We start from the raw sequence: 27,849 nt of genomic DNA, 5'->3' as shown, positions 1-27,849 counted from the left end.
AAGGCCTTTGCAAAATCAAGGAAAATTGGTCCAGTTAGGTCTCCTTGTTCCATGCCAGTTTGGATGTTGTTGCAAACTTTTAGGAATCTGACTATATATGCACTTCACAGTGCAATGCTTATTATGCTTTGACATTTTTTGTAATACATTTAGGGTCCCTTTAACAGTTTAAGCTGTCACCTGCATCCAAGGTAAATTAACTGCTCCCTTACTGGCTAATTTGTAATTTCTCAGATTACTGTAATCAAAATTCCACAAAGGAAAACAAGTTTAGATTAAATATTATATTTTTTTATAAATACTTTGTCAATTAGTGTACATAGTTGTTAAGAATCTATGTATTGTCATTCTTGCTTTTATTTAAGCTGATAACATAATAAACACTTTATTTTTTCATAAAATATAGAAAGGCTGGGGGGGCTGAGTTAGCCAGCATCCGGAGCAGACGTGTCTACTCGCAGCTCCGCTATCTAATTGTATTTAAAAGCAGATAGAGCATATTTATTGCCAAAAATTGGACTAAATACCCTATCTGCCCTCTCTTTTTAGTGGGTATATTGTTCTAGGACCCTCCGGTAAGCCAAGACAAGAGACGGTCACCTCTGGTGAAACCTGGGCCTTGCGCATACGGACCTGACATGTTGCTGTCTGATCTTATTACTGCAGACCAGTATGAAAAAATTGTGACTGGGATAGCAGGCGCCCACGTTTACTGAGACTGGGTGACCGGCTGGAGTACTTATTGATCAGAGGCTATAGGAGGCTGCCCGGACTGAGAAGCCCGCTGCTCGCCACGTGGTGCTAGGCCGCACCACTGGATTATGAGCTTGAGAGTAGCCATGCAGCAGGCCCTACGAAAATAGGAAACTATAACGTTAACTGACACCAGTCATCAGGCAGAGCGGCTCTGAGCGGAGGTTCCTTTCTGCTCAGACGGAATTCTTCCTCGCATTACAAGTAAGTGCGTGGCAACTCAACTACACCTTAAGAGCCCCATAAAGACACTAACAGTCCTTGCTGGGGGGAACCTTTGGATAAGGTTCATTTGACATACCCAGTGAGCACATTACCATAAAAAGTCCTGAACCAAATCTAGCTATCTGATCACCCCAGAGGCCCTCCACTAAACTGACTCTTGAAATAGGTAGGGGTGACTATATTAAGTTGGCTGCCTTTAACGGTGATATCTTGTTCAGTATGCTGATGTTATTGCCTTGAGATCCCAGCGGTCAGGGGGTCATTAGGGGGCCCCAGACTCTTGTAATGAATAGTCACGATATGGGCCCTTTACAATCTTGAGACAGCTTATATACATTGGAGTTCTTGTGTAAAGACCATTCAAGCAGAGGTTACTGGTTAGAGGATTCCCTAACATGCAACAAGGGTCCAAAAGGAGGACCGCAAATTCCACCGAATACAAAAAATCTGTAGCTGACTAAAAGCCCAGCTTGAGAAATCAACAGATATAAGAGACCCTGCAACCAGTCCCCCAGTAAGGGGAGCTCAATTGGATCAGTGTTCTCAAACTGCCGTGAAATCAGAACCTACCATGGCATCAGACATAATTGCCACACTCACGCAGAAACTCAAAGACCTCCAGGACTCTCTTACTAAATCCTTTAAGAGCTCTGTGGCGGAATTGCGCAAAGATATAGGAGTGATTGGAGAGAGGGTCGACACACACAAACAGAAGCAAAAGGACCTGGCAGTGGAGCAGGCCAATCTCTCCAACCACTTACAAATAATGGTAGATATGATTGATACAATGGAGGCTAAGATGGTGGACATTGAAGACCGATCCCGCTGAAATAATTTGAGATTCCAGGGAATCCCAGAGGAAGTCTCAACTCAAGATCTGGAACCCTTCCTCATCAAATTCTGCGATTACTTAAAATCCCCACAGATCCCTAGCGAACATTTGATAGATAGGGTTCACAGTCTCCCTAGAGGTAGGAACGTATCATCTGAAAAACCTTGGGATGTTATTGCTCGCTTTCATTTTTTTACCTATAAGGAACAGATCACAAAAGCTATGTTCTCCAACCCCACCATCCTGGACCGGTTCCAGAACATTCAAGTTTTCCCGGACCTGTCATAGTTCACAATCCAAAAAAGGGCTACTTTCAGAGAAATCACTAAAACCCTACGCCAACTGGACATTAAGTATATGAGGGGTCACCCAACGAAGCTTCTCATACACAAAGAGGGCCGCCTATTCGCAATTGATACGCCTGCTAGAGCCCAACAACACCTGAAAGAGTGGGACTGTATTCCTGCTCCTCAATCTAGTGGCCGTCATTCAACCCACAGTGAGAAGGAACCCTCAGATCTACCAGCCAAGACCCCAAATCCATAGAGATCACTCAGCTCGTCTGCCACAGAGTGGCATCCTCTACCACAGAGACTTTCAATCAGCAAACGCCAATCTCCCATCCGGGATCTGGCCTCACATCAGGAACATACAAGCTCCACATGTTTGCTTCCAAGAGAGGCAAACACCCTAACCCCTAAATGATCTGATGAGAAGTATTTTATTTTTGGGGGTGGGGGAGGGAAATGTCACTTATTTGTTTTTCTTTCCTATATGTCTCTCTTACACTGATTTGGGACTTGTGGGAACTGTATACTGGGGACATTTTAAATACTCTGACCCCATTCTCAGTAAAGACGACAAAGAACAACCCCAACTCTCCTGTCCACCCATTGGGGTACAGATGGGCTAGTATTCTAGTCCACTGCTAAAGACTTTGCGACTATTCTCAGCAGGAGGATCTTTTAATGCCATATAAGTGAATTTCCCCTAAAACAGAAGAATATGTTATTTGTTGGGGTCTAATATGTGTCTTTCCCAGTTACGAGAAACGTGGGCCACTAATGAGAGTCAGAAAATACAAGTTTAGAACTAAACTGATAATGTGGTCTCAACAACCTATGAAGATATATCTGCTGCCCAGCAATACTATCGTAATGAATACTAGAGAGGAGGCCATAGATTGTCTCAGATCTCACTAAAACAGACAAGTGATCCACTGCATGGCAGAATGGACTAGCAGAACAAATTTGTTGAAAATGCAGCTAATCCTATGTCAATTAATTACGGGTATATTGTTGTTCTATATGATGTTGGGTGCTGCTCTGTAATGCCGTCTTATTTAATCTCAGGGATAAGAGGGTAGATTACCCTAACCTTGATTAAGGTTGACTGACAATATTTGACTCCCGGCATGGCGGAACAGACTAGCACCATTATCTCTGTGTGAAATGTTCTTATTTTTGCTCAAATATGTTTGGAGTTAACTGGGTATGCTGGTATTGACATTCTATAAGGTTGTGTGTGCTGCTCTGTGTTACCATCATATATCTTATCACAGGGATGTGAGGGTAGAGTACCCTAGCCTTGATTAAGGCTGAATGAAGATATCTGAGTCTCTGCATGGCGAAACAGACAAGCATTGTTATTTGTATGTGAAATGCTTTTACTCTTGCTCAAATGTGTTAATATTGTTTTGTTACTGTATTGCCGACATAATGATCCCAGAGTTGGGAATCAGGTTTGCCCTAGTCCTATTTGGACCTATATACAGGTAGCTGATTCCCTGTGTGGCAAAATAGATGAGCTTACTGGGTTTTGTGGCTATGCCTTGTTTATATATCTAGGACCAACGACCTCAGCCTCCTCCTCTCTGCTTACATGTTACAATATTAGCTGGTCTTGTAATAAATGGCCACTCTATAGAGGTGGGTTGCTACCGGCTAATATGAAGAGGTGGACCACTCATCTCTCTTGCGAGGAAAGGGTGCTAATAAGTGTTATCACAAGCAGAACTATTTGAATGTTAAAGGCTAGACAAGTAGATGACTATGATAGCAACCTTTGGGCAGGCCACTCTGTGGGTGATTGGGGGAGGAAGGGTTTTATTCCTATATCACAATTCTCATAAAATATAAGGCTATCTATTCCCACTCAGGGACTAATGTTACTTCCATGCCTTACTCGCTGTTAATTCCCCTTAAAATTTCTATCAGATCACAAGACCAAGCTGATTCTGAGATCCCTATATACAAACTCCCCTATAAGGCATCTCCGTTTTGATCTCAATGTCGTGACCCAGGTCCATAGACCCCCCTAGTGGCAGCTCAGCAAGTTCCATCATTACCCATGGTCCCTAGATACTCTTGCTCCCAAAGTCTTCCTAGCCCTCCCAAAGACCACCCCTTTGAATATCACAAACCTTAGTGGTGAGCGGGTCTTTAGTAGCCAAATCGCCCCAGCTCCCGCCCCTTATTTCTTGATAGTTTATCAATTTAAGCCCCCCCTTGTGCAGTCACAGCATGAGCTGTGGTTACTCGGTCATTGACACTTCCCCCCTGACCACCGGATATTCCAGTTACCTCTAAGAAAAAACACAACATGTTCAACCCCCCTCCATGAAACATAAGTTTACATAGTAAACGCTAGAACATAGAGTCTAGATATATACTTTCCTTTTATCTCAGTTATAATACTTTGGATGTTTGTCGAGAAGGAGTAAGCCTAGGTTCTACCAAGAGGCTCCTCCATTCCAGATTCTTTAAGCATCTGTCTGATTTGCCTAAAGACTTAGTCCCCTCCTACCTACCTATTCTCTCCTTTCCCCTACCCCTCCTCTCCCCCTTTTATATATATATATATATATATGTTCTTCTCTTGCTTCCAGAATGTCTGAAATGACAACCTTGGGATTTCTTACCCTGAACACTAAGGGATTGAATTCCCCCAATAAACATAGTCTGTTGAAAAACTTCCTCAAGACCCAGAAAACCGATATAGTCTTTCTCCAGGAAACCCACTGGGCGACCTCCCATATTCCGGTAATTAAGTTTCCTCTACTTACAATGACAAAACTAGGGGAGTCTCTATTTTGATTAGTACATTTGGAGAGGGACGAGGAGGGACGCTTCCTCGTCCTGATCTGTAAACTGAACAACCAATTGTTCACGCTGGTCAACATCTATGCCCCTAACCAAGGCCAAACAGCATTCTTAAAAAAGATCCTTGGTATAGTAGAAAGGTTGAAACAGGGAACCCTGGTCCTAGGCGGAGACTTTAATTAGGTCTAGGATCCGCTTATGGACAAGAGAATCCCTGCACACAAAACACTGGACTCCTTCTCTAAATCGATGGCCCCCAAGTTTCAGAAATTAATCTTTCAGCACTCTCTATACGATGTCTGGCTTGCCTGCCATCCAGATTCAAGAGACTTTTCCTATTTTTCAGCCTCACACAGGTCCTATTCTCATCTTGATTATTTTTTCGTAGATTCATGGACCCTTAACTCAATTAAAAATTCTAGAATACATTACTGCGCCTGATCTGACCATGATGCGGTCTCCTTCCAGATTCAAGGCAAACTCACCCTACGTGAAACCTGCCTGGAATTTTCCAAAATTCCTCTGGACGGATCCCTCGTTCTCGGGAAAACTCCAGAAGGAACTACACCAGTTTCTGGTAGTTAATCAGGAAGGCCAAACTACTTATCAAATTAGATGGGCAGCTTTGAAAGCATATATAAGAGGGATGTGTATTGACAAAGTAGCTGCAATATGTCGGCTTGCAAGTGCTCCACTGGGCAAATTAACATGTGAACTGAGAACAGCTAAAAACCAGAACAGGAAAAACCCATCTCAAAAATGTACCAAGACAATTTTGCGATTAAAAGGCCTGATAAAAGTACTTGAACTGAGGAGAATTCAAAAGGCTTTGTCCACCATCAAACAGCTCCTATACCACAAGAGCAATAAAGCCGATTCACTGTTAGCTAGCAAGCTTAAGAATTGGTTGGCCGCAGCAAAAATCCCATATATCGCCCATAATGGTAACAGAGTCTTTGCACCAGCTGAGATCTGGAAAACATTTGCGGAATATTACGATAACCTATATAATATCGACAAAAATGAGAGACCAGATACAGCTACAGTGACGGAGATCACTTAGTTTCTTCAAAAACTGAACCTCCCTGCGCTCTCAGAGAAAGCTAAGGTCTCCCTACTAGAAACATTTCACAGTAGAGAAATCACACTTGATTAAAAATCTCCAAAACAACAAAGCACCCCGGCCAGATGGCTTTCCTGGAGCTTTCTACAAAAAGTTCTTGAAGCTACTGATACTGGTCTTGCACCCACTTTTTAATGAAATCAAATCGGACAGACAGATTTTGAAGGAAAATCTCGAAGCTTTGATTATTACTATTCCTAAGCTGAACAAAGATATCTCTTTGTGTAGCAGCTTTGGACCAATATCACTGATTAATGTGGACACCAAACTTTACTCCAAACTTTACTCTTAGCGGATAGACTAGTCAATCTTCTACCTACACTCATACAGGTAGACCAAGTCGGCTTGCCAAGGGCCGTCAGGGTCCGGACAACACGAGGAGATTACTATCTGTATTTTCGGACGCGGCCAATGGGGTCTTCTTCCTGGCCGCGTCCGAAAATACAGATAGTAATCTCCTCGTGTTGTCCGGACATAATAAATAATTATAATAATAATAATAATGTTGAAGGCCTTTTCGGCATCTAAAGACAGGGCCTTCAACATTATTATTATTATTATAATTATTTATTATGTCAAAAATATTATGCACAATGCATTATTAATAAAAAGTTGTTACAAGTACAATTACACATAGCAAACAGTTTTTAAAATAAAAAAGTAGAAAAAACATTTAATACTTTACTAGTCTCATGATCTGCGCCAGGGAGATGGCATGAAGCAATGGGTCCTTACTCAGTTTAGTCACAGCTTCCCTTGTAAGAATGACAATTTCAATGTTAAAACACAAGACCCTTATACCTTTTTCAGGAGATCAGGTTGCTTCCTCAGGTTCTTTGCAGGGGCTGAGAAGCCCCTTATCTTTTATGACCATCAATAAACTAAGTCTTTGCTTGAAATTATAGAACACATCATAATTTCTGCTAGATACATCCATGTTCATATAGACAGAAAGGCAATCTCTTATTTACATCGTGATAATCAATATGATACCAAATATGACATGGTTGTCATATTTACCGTCATCTAATGTCATAACATGTTTTAAACACATATCTACCTTATACCCATGTCCCTTTATTGACCTTATCAGTTTCTGTGAAGAGGCACTGTTCTGTGTCTCTAATACCGACACTTTTACGGCCTAAATGCACCAGTGCCTATACGATAACATTTATTCAAGTGGAACTCTGAAACAATTTATAATGTAGTCTGGTTTTATCACAAAAAAAGAAACAAACACAGGACACAGTTCTTCTTGAAAAAAATAAATGTTTTTTAGCTCACAGGCTAAAGAGAATTAACCCCTTGGCAGCTAAATCATGAGGTATTCGTGACAGAGCCTTTTGCCCAAGCCATTCAATGCTCAAATCAGATCTCAGGAGTCTTATACCCCACTCACAAAGAGAAAATCTTCTTGTTCGCCGACAATGTTACCCTGCTTTTGACAAATCCGGAGTCTTTGATCCCGGTGGTGTTTCACCTAATTGACCTATTCAGTAAACTCAGCTACTATAAGTCTAACATCAAAAAAACGGAGGCCTACACCATAAATTTTGCTGCTGACCAGCTGCTCACCTTACAGCAAAGGTTTAATTTCCAATGGTCCACTAGCCACCTAACACATCTCAAAGTGATATTGAGCGGAGATGTAGATACTGTACTGAAAATGAATTTTGACAAATTATTTTTAGACATTAAGGTTAGATATTATGATAAAATGGGACCAATCAGGAAATGTCATGTCAGAGTGGCTACGATCAAAATGTCCCTCCTCATGAAGGTTCTATACCTATTCAGGTGTCTGTCGATCAATATCCCATATAAAATCCTCCAACAAATTCATAGAACCTTCCTACACAATGAGGCCCATTTATCAAGCTCCGAGTGAAGCTTGAAGGGCCGTGTTTCTGGCGAGTCTTTAGAGTCTCTAACGACCACTGCTCCATATCCCTGTCCGCCTGCTCTGATGAGGCGGACAGGATTCGCCGCATTTCAACCCGATCGAATACGATCGGGTTGATTGACATCTCCCTGCTGGTGGCCGATTGGCCGCAAGTCAGCAGGGGCGGCGTTGCACCAGCAGCTCTTGTGAGCTGCTGGTGCAATGCTGAATACGGAGAGCGTATTGCTCTCCGCATTCAGCGAGGTCTTGCGGACCTGATCCGCACTGTCGGATCAGGTCTGCAAGACCTTTGATAATTCGGCCCCTATGTGTGGAGGAATAAAATCCTGAGAGTTGCATATAAGATTCTTCAAAGACAATTCTCTAGAGGGGGTATTGCGTTCCCCAATGTATATCTATACTATGAGGCGGCAAGACACTCTCACATTTCAGCTTGGGGACCGTCAGTTGAGAAGCCGGGATGGCACAGGCTTGAAGAACAAGCCTTGCCTCAAGGGATAGACCTGACAGAAGCTATTTGGGTCCCTAAACACATACATTTAGGCAGCCAGATTGATAACCCTATTGATAAACAGACCATTAATATCTGGCATGACCTTCGCCATCACACAGATATTTCACCACATCCTTCCCCTATTCACAGTTTGGGAGATCTGTTTTGGAGTTCTCCAAATATTCATTTGGTTTTCTGGAAAAGGAGGGGTGTTCACCACATATCTGATTTATACTCCTCGGGAACTATAGCCTCTGCAACCCAATTGTTTGGGTCTGATGGAGAGAATCTGCTGTGGTTTAGATTTGAGAGCTTCAGAGTACTACGCCTAGTCAAATCTTGAGAATTCCCAAAAACAGCTTTAAGAGAGAGGTCCAAGTGGGAGGAGAGATGGCTTAAGGGTAAGGCTATGACTAGACCTTTATCTTTCCACTATGCTGCCCTTATAAAGGACCATTCGATTGGCCACCCGTGGCAGATAAAATCCTGGAGTTGAGAATTAGATATTACAATATCTGACAGTGAAATCGCCTCTGCGATCTTGCTTACTAAAAAAACCCTACATTGCATGACAGTCCTGGAAACATATATGAAGGTAGTACTAAAGTGGCACAGGGTCCCAGTGAGACTAGCAAAGATGTACAACAGCGATAAAGTGCAATGCTGGAGGAGCTGTGATAAGCCGGGTACGGACTTGCCTAGTCAGTGGTCCTGTCCAAAGGTGATAGCACTTTTGGTTAATATAGATATACATCTGACTCCCCAATTAGCCCTGCTTCACATCTTTACACATTCTACTCCCCTATGCACTAAGAGACTGCTCATCTACATTTTGGCAGCCACTAAACTATGCATTGTCAGGGCATGGAAGCAACCGGAACCCCCAGCTCTGAATGGGGTATGTGACTTGGTGAATTATTTTGCGACAATGTAACAATTTGTAGCTGGAGAAACTAATGGGATGGAAACCTATTGGGAGACCTGGATGGATTGGATTGCTCTTCAATAAATGGCAAACCCTTCCACTAGATATAACACTCCATTATTGTAGATATAGCTCGATTAGACGAGACTCTCTGCTTGGTCCTTTTGTTTTTTGTTTTTTTCTCCTCTTCCCTTCTTCCTCCTATTTCCTCCACCTCCTTTCCCTCTTTATCCCCACTCCCCAGCTAAGATCTTCCCCCTTCCCCCCCCCTCCAAGGGGGATGCTAAGATAATGAGACAATAATCTTCATGCTATCGGACAAATTGCCCACAGGTTGATATTCATCTATATTTGATCATATTCAACTAGACCCCCTTACATGGGCTGAATGTAAGCCCTTGCTTCTTCCCCTATCCCTTACAACTTGGAGACCCCTTCGCCAAAAGACTCCATTGCCTCACTTTTTGTTCTTTACAACCTTCTAACATTAGGAAGTGGGTCCTAGACTATTTTCTCTGCCCAGTCAAGGTTATTATATATACAAGGCAAAGGGCATGTTGAATATGCTGAATAAGTTTTTTGGTTCTGAATGTTTTTAAGGTCTGCAGTTTGTAAATTTGTATTGATTGTATACTGGACTGTATTGATATTGTAACACTCTGCTCTGGTCTCTTTGTTGTGTTTGTATTGATTTTATAGCTTCAATAAAAAGGATTTGGAAAAAAAAAATATAGAAAGGCTGTTTTTTTATATTAAAGAAATCACTACATACTTTGCTTGCTGAAAAAGAAACATATTACCAAGTATTACAATGTGAAGAGCCTAAGGACAACAGAAATGTATTATCTTAGCACACAGGGCTTTAATATTGTAAAGTGCTTAGTAAGCCATACACAAATAATATTGTAAAGTGCTTAGTAAGCCATACACAAATAATATTGTAAAGTGCTTAGTAAGCCATACACAAATAATATTGTAAAGTGCTTAGTAAGCCATACACAAATAATATTGTAAAGTGCTTAGTAAGCCATACACAAATAATATTGTAAAGTGCTTAGTAAGCCATACACAAATAATATTGTAAAGTGCTTAGTAAGCCATACACAAATAATATTGTAAAGTGCTTAGTAAGCCATACACAAATAATATTGTAAAGTGCTTAGTAAGCCATACACAAATAATATTGTAAAGTGCTTAGTAAGCCATACACAAATAATATTGTAAAGTGCTTAGTAAACCATACATAAATAATATTGTAAAGTGCTTAGTAAGCCATACACAAATAGTATTGTAAAGTGCTTAGTAAGCCATACACAAATAATATTGTAAAGTGCTTAGTAAGCCATACATAAATAATATTGTAAAGTGCTTAGTAAGCCATACACAAATAATATTGTAAAGTGCTTAGTAAGCCATACACAAATAATATTGTAAAGTGCTTAGTAAGCCATACATAAATAATATTGTAAAGTGCTTAGTAAGCCATACACAAATAATATTGTAAAGTGCTTAGTAAGCCATACACAAATAATATTGGTGTAGGAACACAAGATCTCAGTATGTGTTTCATGAACCTATAAGAATTCAGAAGTTCATTGTAACATTCTAGAAGTATAGTAGGTTTCTTTCACAATAACTTAAAGGACCACTCAATGCAGTAGAATTGCATAATTAACAGGTGCACAATGAAAAGATAAGGTAATAGAACTTACTCTGAATTTCAAATAAGCAGTATTTTTTTTTTTTTTTACTGAAAAATGTATTTATTTCTCCCATTTTCGGCCCCCTGTATCATGTGATGGACATCAGCCAAATACAGACTACTATAAGTATACCCTGTGAGCTTGTGCTTATGCTCTGTTTGTTCTTGTTTCCCAGAAAGTGTGCATATAAAACAACATATAAAGGGAGTAGGTTGGAAAGTGTCTTAAAACGTCATGCACTTTCTGAATCATAACAGTTTATTTTGACTTGAGTGTCCCATTAATAAATGCACATAAAAAATATATTGTAAAATGACTGTCTTTTTTTAGCCAGGTACGTGTTTTTCAATACTTACATACACCTTGGTAGAATTACATAGCAAATAGACTTTTTATTTTGAAGAATATCAACCCACAGTTAGTCTTCTATACAGAGGCACATAAATTCAGTCTTCAAAGACTTAGGTTTAATATAATATGAAATGAGAAGGACATAGACTACAACATAGTAACATAAATGTCAAAATTCTACCTTCATGGTTCAAATAGAGTGTGCAGTTTTAAGTACATTTTCCATTGACTTATATTATCAACTGTAGGGGTCAATCACAATCTGATAGAAGATTTATCTACTGATTTTTCTACAAATTCACCTTGACAGTCTATGGAGCTATTAAAGGGACATGAAACCCAAAATGTATCTTTCTTATACATTTTTAAACATATATCCGATTTACTTCTATTATAAAATGTACTTTGTTCTCTTGGTATACTTTGATGAAGGAGGAGAAATGCATTACTGGGAGCTAGCTGAACACATCTGAAAGACAATGAGTATATGTATGTATGTGCAGCCACCAATCAGAAGCTAGCTATGTTTGCTTTTAAAAAATTATATCAAGAGAATGAAGCAAATTAGATAATAGAAGTGAATTGGAAATTGTTTAAAATTGCTTGCTCTATCTGAATCATGCAATACAAAAAGTGAGTTTCATGTCCCTTTAACTATGTGTTTAACCCCTTTGTAGGGGTTAAACTCACAGTTATATGCAAGCAACAGTGCAATAATAAATGCTGTAACACATTTCCGCATTTTCTATTTGCACTTTTATGTCACTTTTAAGTCTAAAATTATTGTAGCAGCTTCCAGTAGCTTTTTTTTTTTTAACATTCTCTATTAAGAAAGAATTGGCAGAAACTTTTAAATATTAATTACAGTCATTTATCATTTGCATCACAGACTTACCATTATGGAGCATGTCAGTGTTGTTACTGGGAAACGACTTTATTATAGCTGATCTACGATAGACAACATGTGTTCTTCCACTGTCTTCCTCTTGCTTGTCTTTCTCCAGCGGCTCTATGAAAAATTCGTCCTTGTCTGTTCGAATCATGCCAGCCTAAAATGATAGACCAGAAAAATTATATTGACAAAGAAGTTCTATAACATGATAATGCACTTTTTTATGGAAATAAACTTACTATATTTAACGTGCCTCATATTATGCTGCCTTGGGATCTAGCTAGAACAAGACAGCTTGAAAATAAAAAAACAAACAAAACTAAATCAGTAAAAGATAATTAAAAAAAAATTAAAAAGCTTTGGTCTGGTAAGCAGCCAGGGAAGCCAGAATATATCATACATAGAGGAAAAAGGTAAATAAAAAGGTAAAAAAAATAAATGAATTTCCAAAACATGGCACCTTGAAAATTGCAGAATTAAAAAAAAATGTGCACCCGTCCCTTGTCATATCCTTGATTTGTTAGTTCAGGTTATTATAATTAATGATGCCCAATCTATCTCATTACTGCCCATAGAATTCGTTTTGGCATTAAAAAAACTCCCTTTGTAAAATTGTCATATGTGAAAAAGAAACCTTGAAAACATTTAGGGATAGATTACAAGTGGCACTCTAACTTCAGTAGGAAAGTGATATTGGGTTTTTTCAGCTCTTTGCGCGCATCAGAAATATATTACAGTATATATAATAATTTGTAATAATTTTTAATATTTTTCAATATTTTGTATTTAATATTTCAATAGCACGCCATACGATAACGAAGTTTTCATGTACACTGAACTGACACCACATTAGACCTACATTGCGAAATACGAAGCACATTACACATATTTTACATATATATATATATATATATATATATATATATATATATGATAATGTAGTGTAAAATATATATCTATACCTATATATCATAGGAATATATATATATATATATATATATATATATATACAGTTCTAGGTATATATATATATATATAGATTTATATAGAAATATATATGTACAATAAAAATAACATTGTCCTGTATATGAAGAACATTGGAATGTAAAATATTAATAACTTATATCCAGTTAGCGTGTGAGCGATAAGTATTAGGTTTTCCTTCTTCTACGCTCTCCATTGAAGTCTAAGGAGTGAATGTGTTAGAATATCAGAAGTCCTTTTACTTTCAACTTGTAATACACACTCTAACTCGTGCACATAAAAAGATTAATTCTAGCAAAGTGTATGCTCTCTAGCGTGCCACTTGTAATCTAGCCCATATTGTTGCATTAGTGCTGCAGAATCTGTTGACACTCTACAAATAACTGATAATAATAATAATAATAATAATAATAATTTCAAAGTCATTTTTGTTTATAAATGTGTAATCCCTTTTTGTTAGTAATGATAAAACGTTAGCTCAACGTATATTTTTTTAAATATCCCGAATTACAGAATCAGGTCAAGAAGAAAAATAGCTGAATATCACTATAATAAAATAAACACAATACCTGTAAATCTATAAATCACTCTGACAGAAGTAAAATGATAGACAGTGATATTCTAGCAGCCTCAGACACGCACAATGTTATCACAGTACTCCTAAAATCATTATGATTAGATATAAAACAAAGTAAAGTATAATAAATGGTCCAGCTATTTCTTGTTTAAAAGTCATGTTTGACATAAAGTTTGAATCCTGTAATAGTTTTGATAGAATTATTCTATCACTACCACACTGAGCTTCCAGTTTCTATCAATCTTCTGTCTCGCATTCCATAGTTTTAACTAAAATGTCTTGCAAACATTGTGATCCTGGCAAAGATGCAATAAGCAAGCAGCTTGACGAGCCTAGGCAGATGCAGTCACCACAAAATAAATAAGACATTAAGGGCCACATTACAAGTGGAGCGCTAATTAACGCTCCAGCTCGAGGGTTAACTACGCTAGAAGTTCGACCTTTTGCACTCGTCGGGTTGTGCTCGTATTATGAGTGCAAAAAGACAAACTTAGAATTTCGTGTGCACGTTCACGTATTCCTCCATAGCAGTCAATTTATTTAGAAATACATAGAACAAATTCTGCTATGTGCAGAACATTTGAATGTGAAATACTTAGAGTAAATACACACTATAACAATCAAATAACTTTCAAATAGACAGCATAAATCACACAGGCAACAAACAGAACCGGTAACAGCACAAACTGTATCTACAGCTAAGAGAGCACTGTGCAGCATTCAGCATTACCAGTCGATTACAGATCAGTTCAGTTACTTAATTAGTTCTGCCTTATGTAATATGTCCAAATAGGTAAAAACCTTCAGCGTGCATTTCACCACAAGGGGATAAAAAACACAACTTAATACATTTTATTACAATTCCATTTAAAAATAAAACATTTTACATAATATATTTTGTATATAATTTATAACTAATGCTTAGATATTACATTTAATATCTTAATGACCTATCATATAACTATTCCTGAGCCATTCCGTTTCAACAGCCCTGTTGCACATCCTGTGCAAGTAAACTCTTACCACTTAAAATGCTATCACAAACCACACAGCATTAATAACAACTCCAAATACTATCTAAAAGTGTCTCATAAGTCACTTTGTAACTGAATTTCAATCCAGCCAATATTAACTGTGAGCTGTTGATAAGGAATATTTAACATTCTTTTTTTTACAAATGAGAGTTCAAAAAGCTGATTTAGAACCTTGAACATCTGATGCTAACATATATAATATTACCAGAGAAAGGAAATAACTTAAATTTATAAGTCATAGAAAGTCATTAGCTGATATCAATTGCATTACATCTGAAAGATGAAAAGCATGCAGCACTTTTATTCTGATGTATTGTCCACCAATTAAGCTTTGGAAATGTTCCTTAGTATCAGTCATCAAGCAATCTGTCCAAAGAGATGAGTTGTAACCAAACAGTCATTCCTGGTTAGTTTCAAAATCTATTTTAAAAAAAATTGTCCTAATATTTTTTTAATGCAAAAATATTTTTCACATGTGGTAGTTTATGAACATGATATTAATATATACGTTTAAGCCCCATTAAGATTGGACCATGTCTCCAACTCTATACCAGTCCTATCCAGTTAACTTGACAAAAAAAGATATATATTTTTTTCCCAAAAGAAAAATTATGTATATACATTTTTAGTTTTATGTACACCCTTAATAAAAAGAAACACATTCTCATTAAAATGATACTTCCACCACAATAGTTGTCAGGAGCTTGCAAAGCTGCATAAAAAGCTGGCTGTAGGTAATGTTCCTCCCTTCATATATTTCTATTACTCCTACCTTGTTTCCTAGCCTGGGAATCCCTATCTTAAATCATACATCTGAGGAGTTTCCTGCCACCCAGTCCAGCATTTGATTTTGGACCTCCAGAAGCTTCCATGCAGCTTGTTCTAACTTGGGACCTCTGTCTCAGATGACCTAAGTCAACTCCCCTCTTCACTCATTATCCTACTCATGCAGCTAACCTAACTATTATAATGTTGTAGTAATTTGTGAGTATATAAATCTGTCACATGCGTGTGGCTCTCACTAAACTCCCTCCAACACAACTAAAAGGGGAACTGTGAATGTTAAGACGTCCTTATATAGGGCACAACAATGTAACTGTTTGTGATACTTTTTGGATGGTTCACTGACAAGTTTGGTCATCAGATGACAGAATAGAAGGTGTTGAACCTATTGATGATGTATGTCAAAAGTGCTTTTCAGAAATGTCAATATAGTGTTACAGTACTGTGTTACATTTCAGATAATGTTTGTTGTGTTAGAAAATCATTTTAAAACTGGAGAATGCTGCCCATTGCAGTGCTTGTATTTATGTAAAATGTGCTCTAGTTAGTGTTTTCTGTTGTAGATAAGTTAATCCACAGCTATCATTTTACAATGTAAGTGTTCCTGGTGCACCAAAATAATGCCAATGGGACTGATTTATCATGCCGTATTCAGCCGAATGTATCTGTTTCCGCTCAAGCCTTCAGGCTCGCCGGAAACAGAAGTTAAGAAGCAGCGGTTTTAAGACTGCTGCTCCTTAACTCGTCCGCCACGCCACCTCTGAGGCAGCGGACAGCAATCAGCCCGATCGGATACGATCGTGTTGATTGATACCCCCTACTAGCGGCCGATTGGCCACAGGGAGCAGCATTGCACATGCATTTCACGAGTAATGCTTGTGCAATGATAAATGCTGACAGCGTATGCTACAGCGGATCATGTCTGTCCGCACAATGGTAAATTGGCCCCTAAATCTGCATCATGTGTCAAAATGATGATCTGAAATATTTCATTTGTATACTGATATCTAGTAACACATGTTGAGCCACAATTTGCTAAGATCTGTCAGCACAAGGAGGATATGAGTATGATATTAGTTCCAGGTGAAATGTGTCACATTCCATTGTAATGATGATGTTAAGTCATCTCCACAGTGGTAAAAAAAAAGACAAGAAAAAGGTAAGCAAGATATCATGACCTTCCTACAATTTTTTTCCCCACAGAAACTCAACGTTATCAACATTAATTTAGGAGTTGTGAAATAAAACACCAGCGTTTATTGACGGAAGTGTTATTATGCTTCTAAATATTTTCTCAGTTAACTAACGTAACGACTTCCTTGACAATGATTTCACTTTCTATAATATGTACCTGATTAAATAGAAATTATATAGTATGAGCTGTCCCTAGTGCTAAAGCACAAAAGGCTGACATATTCCATTAAGGGGAGATGTGGATTATATTAGTGATACACAGTGTCTAAAAGTCAAGCATAATACATTTCTGAGCAATGGAAATTATGTAACCCAAAATTATGCATAAACATATCATGTTGCCCCATATATATGATATTTTTATCACTCATTAAATGATGCATCATACTGACACATAGCAGGTTGCAAAAAATATTAATAAAAATAATTAAATTCCATCTGATATGCTCAAATATGTATTTGAAATTAATCATATAATGTTAAATTATACAGCAGAATATTTCCTCATTACCTACATCTTTTCTAAGTTCTATTAATTGGCTGGCAGTGATTTTTGCAGCAAACCAATTGGAATATAAGTTATAGGCAAAATAAATGATCTTACTATCAGACATTACAGTCTTTTCCATGTATTAAAATGCAGAAAGTTCTAAGTACAAACCTATTTGTGACATAAATGATAATATCACTGATTACATAAAAAAAAAAATATCACAAAAATGACAATACGGAGCAGAGATAAGAAAATTCACCCATAGGATGTATGGACAGCATTAACTTCAATGATGACAATGCAGACAACTATGTTAACTATGTTATTATATACTGACCACAAAATGGATACACCAAGTTCAAAAGCCAAAGACACATGACACAAAGCCCACATATTAAAGATTAACACACTCACATATGGGCACATAATCTGCTCATGCTCAGACCAGAACAACAAAATGACATAACCCATGCCAACAATGGCAACAGCCTTTTTGATGCTGATTGCAAAAGCGGTATGTAAATAATTTCGGTGAGAAACCCAGTTTGTGAAAAAGTTAACAATTTTTTTTTTTTTATTGCATTTGGTGGGAAATGACGGCATGAAATATACCAAAATGGGCCTAGATCAATACCTTGGGCTGTCTGCTTAAAAATATACATATAGTTTTGACAGGTAAATAAAAAATAACAAGGCTCTATTTTTGTTTAAATGGAGTAATAGCAAAAATTCTAAAAATTATCCGGTATTTTGGGGAAGTTCTTCTCTAAAAGTCCAGGTAGTGAAGAGGTTAAAACACCATAGAAACACATTCAATAAATAGAAAGGTATACAAATGAGTGATGATGGTGCTGCACTATCAGTAGATAAATTGTATACAATAATACAACAGAAGCATTAATGTAAACTTTCTTAAAGAAAATAATTATTACAGTCTTCAGACATCCTGACGATTAGTATCTTGCAGAAAAAGATACAATGATGTATCCAGAAGTGTATCTTAACTCTGCCCCGTGTTTCTGGACAAGCAGAGTTAAAATACATTTTTGTATTAATCATTTTATCTGGAGTGTCAGTTCCAATACAGCGGGCTTGTGTGTAGAATTAATCCAAATGTTTCCACAGTTCCTGATGCTCTCTCTATAGGGGTATCCCACTTCCCATGTTTAATTCAACTATTAAACTCCATTTCTTTTCTTTTTAACATCCACTAAGTGCCTACATTCGTAGTTGTTGGATAGATTATGGGGTCTCTAGCAAGCGTTGACTGAACTGCGCTCCATGTTTTTTATGGGGTTTAAAAATTCCACACCGATACTTTACAATACATTTGTATGATCTGAGCTATATTTTTGATATTTTTTTTTAAAACCAGGAAGCAATCATGTTTATTAACATGCGGACTGAGTATAAGCAAAAACAGCTAACAGAATGGAAAATACCTCAAAACATACTAGCCACTTAATCTACCCTCTCACTAAATTTAAAGCAACATTAAACTCAAAAAAGTGTCACTAACTGTCTTTCTCACATCTCTTCCTGGATGTCATTGCACTACCTTAAGCTAAATCTCTCCAAAACCGAGCTCCTTATTCCCCCCCCCCCCCCTTCTTCCAAAATCACCACCCCCAGGGCCGGATTTACATCTCAGGTGGCTGTAGGCACAAAAACCTGAAGCGCCTAACCACCCCCCAACCCCCAGAAAAAAATGGAAAAAATGAGGAGTTTTTTTTATTATTACAGGGAGTGCAGAATTATTAGGCAAGTTGTATTTTTGAGGATTAACTTTATTATTGAACAACAACCATGTTCTCAATGAACCCAAAAAACTCATTAATATCAAAGCTGAATAGTTTTGGAAGTAGTTTTTAGTTATAGCTATTTTAGGGGGATATATGTGTGTGCAGGTGACTATTACTGTGCATAATTATTAGGCAACTTAACAAAAAACAAATATATACCCATTTCAATTATTTATTTTTACCAGTGAAACCAATATAACATCTCAACATTCACAAATATACATTTCTGACATTCAAAAACAAAACAAAAACAAATCAGTGACCAATATAGCCACCTTTCTTTGCAAGGACACTCAAAAGCCTGCCATCCATGGATTCTGTCAGTGTTTTGATCTGTTCACCATCAACATTGCATGCAGCAGCAACCACAGCCTCCCAGACACTGTTCAGAGAGGTGTACTGTTTTCCCTCCTTGTAAATCTCACATTTGATGATGGACCACAGGTTCTCAATGGGGTTCAGATCAGGTGAACAAGGAGGCCATGTCATTAGATTTTCTGCTTTTATACCCTTTCTTGCCAGCCACGCTGTGGAGTACTTGGACGCGTGTGATGGAGCATTGTCCTGCATGAAAATCATGTTTTTCTTGAAGGATGCAGACTTCTTCCTGTACCACTGCTTGAAGAAGGTGTCTTCCAGAAACTGGCAGTAGGACTGGGAGTTGAGCTTGACTCCATCCTCAACCCGAAAAGGCCCCACAAGCTCATCTTTGATGATACCAGCCCAAACCAGTACTCCACCTCCACCTTGCTGGCGTCTGAGTCGGACTGGAGCTCTCTGCCCTTTACCAATCCAGCCACGGGCCCATCCATCTGGCCAATCAAGACTCACTCTCATTTCATCAGTCCATAAAACCTTAGAAAAATCAGTCTTGAGACATTTCTTGGCCCAGTCTTGACGTTTCAGCTTGTGTGTCTTGTTCAGTGGTGGTCGTCTTTCAGCCTTTCTTACCTTGGCCATGTCTCTGAGTATTGCACACCTTGTGCTTTTGGGCACTCCAGTGATGTTGCAGCTCTGAAATATGGCCAAACTGGTGGCAAGTGGCATCTTGGCAGCTGCACGCTTGACTTTTCTCAGTTCATGGGCAGTTATTTTGCGCCTTGGTTTTTCCACACGCTTCTTGTGACCCTGTTGACTATTTTGAATGAAACGCTTGATTGTTCGATGATCACGCTTCAGAAGCTTTGCAATTTTAAGAGTGCTGCATCCCTCTGCAAGATATCTCACTATTTTTGACTTTTCTGAGCCTGTCAAGTCCTTCTTTTGACCCATTTTGCCAAAGGAAAGGAAGTTGCCTAATAATTATGCACACCTGATATAGGGTGTTGATGTCATTAGACCACACCCCTTCTCATTACAGAGATGCACATCACCTAATATGCTTAATTGGTAGTAGGCTTTCGAGCCTATACAGCTTGGAGTAAGACAACATGCATAAAGAGGATGATGTGGTCAAAATACTCATTTGCCTAATAATTCTGCACTCCCTGTATTTAGGACAACTAAAAATAAATATTAGATGTAAATTTACATTTTCCCTTTTATGGAGATACACAAATACACACACCAATTGCAAAATTTGTTGTAATGGAAGCTACACCAAAAATCAATATTCACTTGACTCAAATGGCCATACAATTTCTATTATGTATAACAAAAACAAATCATGTTAAACTTTTAATGCAAAATATTCTAAAGAAAACCCTATTTAAAGGGACATAAAATGTGACAGTTTGCTGGGCATTTTATTATTGCACTAGTGCTTGCACAGAAGTGTGTTAGCCTCTTGCAAAAGAGTTAAACACATAGTCAATGTCAGTTCTGAGAAAGCAATACACATCTGTGCAGACCCAGATGGGCTCATAGGACATGTTTATTGGCAAGCCATTAGTGTATTGCTTTTCTGGAGATTACTTTGACTATGTGCTTAACATTTTGTTGGAGTTAAACACAGTTTTGTGTAAACAATAGAAATATTAAAACTAGCAGCATGCAAGCTCATCACCATCAACAAACCTGTGCAGCCAGTGGAAGAAAATATAAAATGTAGGTATTTTTTTCCACTACATGAAAAGAATCTTGTAAACTCTGATATTTTTGGTACAAATACACACAGATGTAATGTTACATTTATTTTGTTCTGAAATATAAATATCATATGATGTTGCTCTCAAAGGAAAACATGGAATGTTGTAGATTATATGTAATCCAGGGGTCAACAAATGTGTTTAAAATTAGAACTTAGAAATTCAATTTACCACAATACAAAAATACCACACTTACTTGATAAAAGAACAGATTAACAATTTTTAATGTGATGTATGTGTATGTATATATATATATATATATATATATATATATATATATATATATATATATATATATATATATATATGTATACACACATACATATACATACATACAAACAAACAAATATGCCATGTGAGTGGTTTACACACATACACATTTTACAGCCTTACAGTCTACAAACTTTGTTGTCAAAGTGCCCTAAAGGCTGTAAATCACAATTGGCAACTTGTAATAAAGAGCAGAGCAGCTAGTCCCACATAACCTCCACACCTCCAAGGCCTTTATAGAACAAAAATATTCATCCTGAAGCAGAATTTAAACTCCTGGCTATAAAAAAGGAATACAGCACATAACAAGTGAATACACTGCAACCCTCTCTGGTAGCCAAGGGGTTAAAGTGCTCTGCTTGTTATGTTGTCATTCTAGGCAGCATTAGAAGCCTTGTACAGTCCTAACCTGTTCTGAAGCTTTCATTCCTCAACAAAAAGTTTCTGCACCACATCAGCATGGAGCTTGGCTGTGTGTGGCAACAGAAGTACATAAAATAAAAGTGAAACTAAACATGCCTTGCGAAAATGGGAGGAGTTTAGTTTTAAGCTTTGTCCCTCTCTCCTTCATGGCTCCCTCAACTGCTGTAACATATTCCCAATGAAACACTCGACTTTGTAGGCACCTGGCAGCACAATTCTTACTAAAATAAATGCCCTCATAAAAAAAAAATTTTTTTTTTTTTTTTTTTTTTTATTACTGACAGGCAGGCGCCCCTCACTGCAAGGCGCCTGTAGGCACATGCCTACTGTGCCTAATGGGAAATCCGGCCCTGACCACCCCCAATCTCTCTACAACTATCAACAACTCCATAATTACCCCTCCGTCACATGCCCGATGTCTTTGAGTCACATTTGACTCAGATCTTTCTTTCACTCCTCACATTCAGTCCTTGGCAAAATCCTGTTGTTTCCAACATCTCTAAAATTAGACATTTCCTTACACAATACACAAGTAAGATTTGAATCCACTCTCTCATCATTTCCCGCCTCGACTACTAAAACTCTGTCCACTCCAGACTCCCTTGCTGTCACCTAGCTCCTTTACAATCCATAATGAATGCCTCTACCAGTCTTATCCTCCTTACACGTTGCTCTTCATCTGCTGCACCTCTCTGCCAATCCCTTCACTGGCTTCCTCTTGCCTCCAGGCCCTCAACTGCAAAGCTCCCTCTATATCTCAGACTTTGTCTCCAGATACTCTCCCTAGCTTCCCCTTCACTCTGCTCATGACCTTCTACTCTCCTCCTCTCTTGTTACCTCCTCACATTCCCATTTACAGGACTTCTCAAGACTGGTTCCCATCTTGTGGAACACTCTCTGACTCGCTCCACAAGACCCCTAGTTTTGAAAGTGTCAAGCGCTTCCTAAAGACTCTACTGTTCAGGGATGCATACAACCTTCACTAACCTTTCCTTATACCAGTTTCTCTCCTCCATTGCTATCCCCTTGAAGCCCCTTAGCATGTAAGCCTAAGAGCCCAACTGTTTGCAGATCACCTTCATAAGAGCTGACTACAACAGTGTGATGCTTGGCAGGGCCCTCTACCCATTTGATCCCTATAAATGTTACATTGTATACGGCATATGTTTATAGCGCTGCAGAATCTGATAACCGATAATAATAATAATAATAATAATAATAAAATGTAATTTCTTTTGTGCACTGTGAAAAAAAAAAATATGTTTCATGGTGCTTTTACTGTAATTAAATCTGAAACACATAATTTATGTAAGAACTTACCTGATAAATATATTTCTTTCATATTGGCAAGAGTCCATGAGTCAGTTTAACGAATAGCCAAGTAGTGGGGTGATTAAAAAAAGGAGTAAAAAGTATCAAAAAAGGAACTGGAAATATAATTATGCTTTATACAAAAAAACATAACCACCATAAAAAGGGTGGGTCTCATGGACTCTTGCCAATATAAAAGAAATTAATTTATCAGGTAAGTTCTTACATAAATTATGTTTTCTTTCATGTAATTGGCAAGAGTCCATGAGCTAGTGACGTATGGGATAGTAATACCCAAGATGTGGTACTCCACAGAAGAGTCACTAGAAAGGGAGGGATAAAAATAAAAACAGCCATTTTCCAACTGAAAAAATTAAATCCACATCCCAAAAAATAAGTTTTTCTCATAATTGAAAATAAAAAAACTTAAAACATAAGCAGAAGAATCAAAACGAAACAGCTGCATGAAGAACTTTTCTACCAAAAACTGCTTCCGAAGAGGCAAATACATCAAATTGGTAGAATTTAGTAAATGTATGCAAAGAAGACCAAGTTGCTGCTTTGTAAATCTGATCAACTGAAGCTTCATTCTTAAAATCTCACGAAGTGGAAACTGATCTTGTAGAATGAGCTGTGATTCTCTGAGGCGGGGCCTGACCCGACTCCAAATAAGCCTGATGAATCAAAAGCTTTAACCAGGATGCCAAGGAAATGGCAGAAGCTTTCTGACCTTTCCTAGGACCAGAAAAGACAACAAATAGATTAGAAGTCTTCCTGAAATCTTTAGTAGCTTCAACATAATATTTCAAAGCTCTTACAACATCCAGAGTATGTAAGGATCTCTCCAAAAAATTCTTAGGATTAGGACACAAAGATGGAACAACAATTTCCCTATTAATGTTGTTAGAATTCACAACTTTAGGTGAAAAACTTATATGAAGTCCGCAAAACTGCCTTATCCTGATGGAAAATCAGAAAAGGAGACTCACAAAAAAGAGCAGATAACGTGAAAACTCTTCTAACAGAAGAGATAGCCAAAAGGAACAACACTTTTTAAGAAAGTAGTTTAATATCCAAAGAATGCATAGGCTCAAAAGGAGGAGCCTGTAAAGCCTTCAAAACCAAATTAAGACTCCAAGGAGGAGAGATTGAAAACAAAAGAATGGTTCTCTCTTCAACAGAGGCCAAACCTGAAGAGCCCTGAAAATAGCACAGCGTTCTAAAATATTGATTGGTAACCTCGCCTCTTGAGATTTCCAAACCCCTTGTGCTGTCAGAGATCCCCAGACAGCTCCCCAACCTGAAAGACTTGCATCTGTTGTGATTACAGTCCAGGTTGGACAAACAAAAGAGGCCCCTTGAGCAATACGATGGTGATCTAACCACCAAGTTAGAGAGAGTCGAACATTGGGATTTAAGGATATTAATAATTAATAATTCTTATAATTAATAATAAGAATAACACTAATTGATTCATGTGAGATTCGGCAGAATGTAAAGACTGAGCTAGTACAAAGATATCGTCCAAATAAGGAAACACCGCAATACCCTGTTCTCTGATTACAGAGAGTTAAGCAACGAGAACCATTGAAAAAATTCTTGGAGCTGTCACTAGGCCAAATAGAAGAGCGACAAATTGGTAATGCTTGTCTAGAAAAGAGAATCTAAGAAACCAATAGTGGTCTGGATGAATTGGAATATGAAGATATGCATCCTGTAAGTCTATCGTGGACATATAATGACCTTGCTGAACAAAAGGCAGAATAGTCCTTATAGTCACCATCTTGAAAGTTGGCACTCTTACAAAACAATTCAAAATTTTCAGATTCAGAACTGGCCTGAATGAATTTTCTTTTATTGGGGCAATGAATAGATTTTAATAAAACCCCAGACCCTGTTTCTGAACTGGAACTGGTATGATTACCCCTGAAAGCTCTAGATCTGAAACACACTTCAGAAAAGCCTGAGCCTTCACTGGATTTGCTGGAACGTGTGAGAGAAATAATCTTCTCACAGGAGGTCTTACTCTGAAACCTATTTGATACCCTTGAGAGACAATACTCTGAATCTATTGATTTTGGACAGAATCTGCCCAAATGTTCTGGAAAACTTTTAATCTGCCCCTACCAGCTGAGCTGGAATGAGGGCCGCTCCTTCATGTGGACTTGGGGGCTGGCTTTGGTTTCTTAAAAGGCTTGGATTTATTCCAACTTGAAGAAGGTTTCCAATTGAAACCAGATTCTTTGGGGGAAGGATTGGTTTTCTTTTCCTTATTCTGTCGAAAAGAACGAAAACTATTAGAAGCTTTAGACTTACCCTTAGATCTTTTATCCTGAGGTAAAAAAACTCCATTCCCCCCAGTGACAGTTGAAATAATTGAATCCAACTGATAACCAAATAAATTGTTACCTTGGAAAGAAAGAAATAGTAATTTAGACTTAGATACCATGTCAGCATTCCAATATTTGAGCTACAAAGCTCTTCTAGCTAAAATAGCTAAGGACATATATTTAACATTGATATTGATGATATCAAAAACAGCATCACAGATAAAATGATTAGCATGTTGAAGCAAGCGAACAATGCTAGACAATTCAGAATCTGTTTCCTGTTGCGCTAAGCTTTCCAACCAAAAAGTTGATGCAGCTGCAACATCAGCCATGGATATAGCAGGCCTAAGAATGTAGCCAGAATATAAATAAGCTTTCCTTAGATAAGATTCAAGTTTCCTATCTAAAGGGTCTTTAAAAGAAGTACTATTTTCCATAGGAATAGTATGGCAAGAGTAGAAATAGCTCCATCAACTTTGGGGATTTTTCCCCAAAACTCCAATCTAACTGCTGGCAAAGGATACAACTTTTTAAACCTAGAAGAAGAAATAAAAGAAGTACCAGGCCTATTATATGAAATCATATCAGAAATAGCATTAGGAACTGGAAAAAACACTGGAGTAAACACAGAAGGTTTATAAACAGAATTTAACCATTTACTAGTTTTAGTATCAAGAGAACTAGTTTCCTCAATATCCAAAGTAATCAACACCTATTTTAACAAGAAGCAAATATACTCCATCTTAAAGAGATAAACAGATTTGTCAGCGTCAATATCTGAGGTAGGATCCTCTGAACCAGATAGATCCTCATCAGAGGAGGATTTGAAATTTCATCAACCTTATGAGAGGTTTTAAAATACCTTTTATGTTTATAAGAAAGGGGAATAGCAGACAGAGCCTTCTGAATCGCATCAGCAATAAAATCTTTTATATTCACAGGAATATCATGTACATTAGATGTTGAAGGAACAACAGGCATTGTACTAGTACTGATGGATACATTCTCTGCATGTAAAAGCTTATCATGACATACTACAGCTGGAGATATAATCTCCGCTAATTTACAACAGATACACTTAGTTTTGGTAGAACTGTTATCAGGCAGCAGGGTTCCTACAGTGGTTTCTGAGACAGGATCAGATTGAGACATCTTGCAAATGTAAGAGAAAAAAAAAACATATAAAGCAAAATTATCAATTTCAGGAATGGGAAAAAAATACAAACAGCATAGCCCTCTGAGCATAAAAAGGCAAGAGGCATATAGGAAGTGGGGTTTAAATAATGAAAGAATTTACAAACAGCATAGCCCCCTGAGCATAAAAAAGGAAAGAGGCATATAGGAAGTGGGGTTTAAATAATGAAAGAATTTGGAACCAAGTATGACTCACAACGCAAAATGAAATTTTTTGGCTCTAACAACATCCGGAAATGACGCAACCTTGTGCAAGGAAACCTGACATCAACTAAGACGCCGGAAATGACGAATTTGCGTCACCGAACGTACCTTTGCGCCAAAAAAATTCTCACGCCAAGAATGACGCAATAAATATCAGCATTTTGCGACCTTGCGAGCCTAATTTTGCCCACAAAAATTAATGAAAAAGCAGTCAATTTGAAGAAAAGACTATAGCCCAGGTAAGAAAAAATAACTTCCTAAATATATTTCCCAATTTTGAAACTGATAGTCTGCAAAAGAAAATATACATAAACCTGAATCATGGCACATATAAGTACAATACATATATTTAAAACTTTATATTAATACATAAAGTGCCAAACCATAGCTGAGGTGTCTTAAGTAATGAAAACATACTTACCGAAAGACACCCATCCACATATAGCAGATAGCCAAACCAGTACTGAAACAATATCAGTAGAGGTAATGGTATATGAGAGTATATCGTCGATCTGAAAAGGTAGGTAGGAGATGAATTTCTACGACCGATAACAGAGAACCTTTGAAAAGACTTCCCTTGAGGAAAACCATAGAATCAATAGGTGATACTCTCTTCACATCCCTCTGACAAACACTGTACTCTGAGAGCAATCGGGCTTCAAAATGCTGAGAAGCGCATATCACAGAAGAAAATCAAGCACAAACTTACTTCACCAGCTCCATAGGGAGGCAACGTTTGTAAAACTGAATTGTGGGTGTGGTGAGGGGTGTATTTATAGGCATTTTGAAGCTTGGGAAACTTTGCCCCTCCTGGTAGGATTGTATATCCCATAAGACACTAGCTCATGGACTCTTGCCA

At 37.8% G+C, this 27,849-nt stretch overlaps 1 protein-coding gene across 1 annotated transcript in view; it reads right to left on the bottom strand.

Annotated features, from left to right (window-relative positions):
• Positions 1-27,849, bottom strand: part of LOC128663085 (A disintegrin and metalloproteinase with thrombospondin motifs 2-like) — a 914,348-nt gene that overhangs the window by 544,347 nt on the left and 342,152 nt on the right. The window contains exon 3 of the mRNA XM_053717234.1: positions 12,308-12,461. Coding sequence (XP_053573209.1) covers positions 12,308-12,461 — 154 coding nt within the window. The remainder of the gene's footprint in view (positions 1-12,307; positions 12,462-27,849) is intronic.

The sequence above is a fragment of the Bombina bombina genome, chromosome 6, assembly GCF_027579735.1.
Source record: "Bombina bombina isolate aBomBom1 chromosome 6, aBomBom1.pri, whole genome shotgun sequence".
Classification (NCBI taxonomy): domain Eukaryota; kingdom Metazoa; phylum Chordata; class Amphibia; order Anura; family Bombinatoridae; genus Bombina; species Bombina bombina.
Note: the sequence above shows the minus strand (reverse complement) of the source record. Positions and strands in the feature narration are given on the sequence as shown.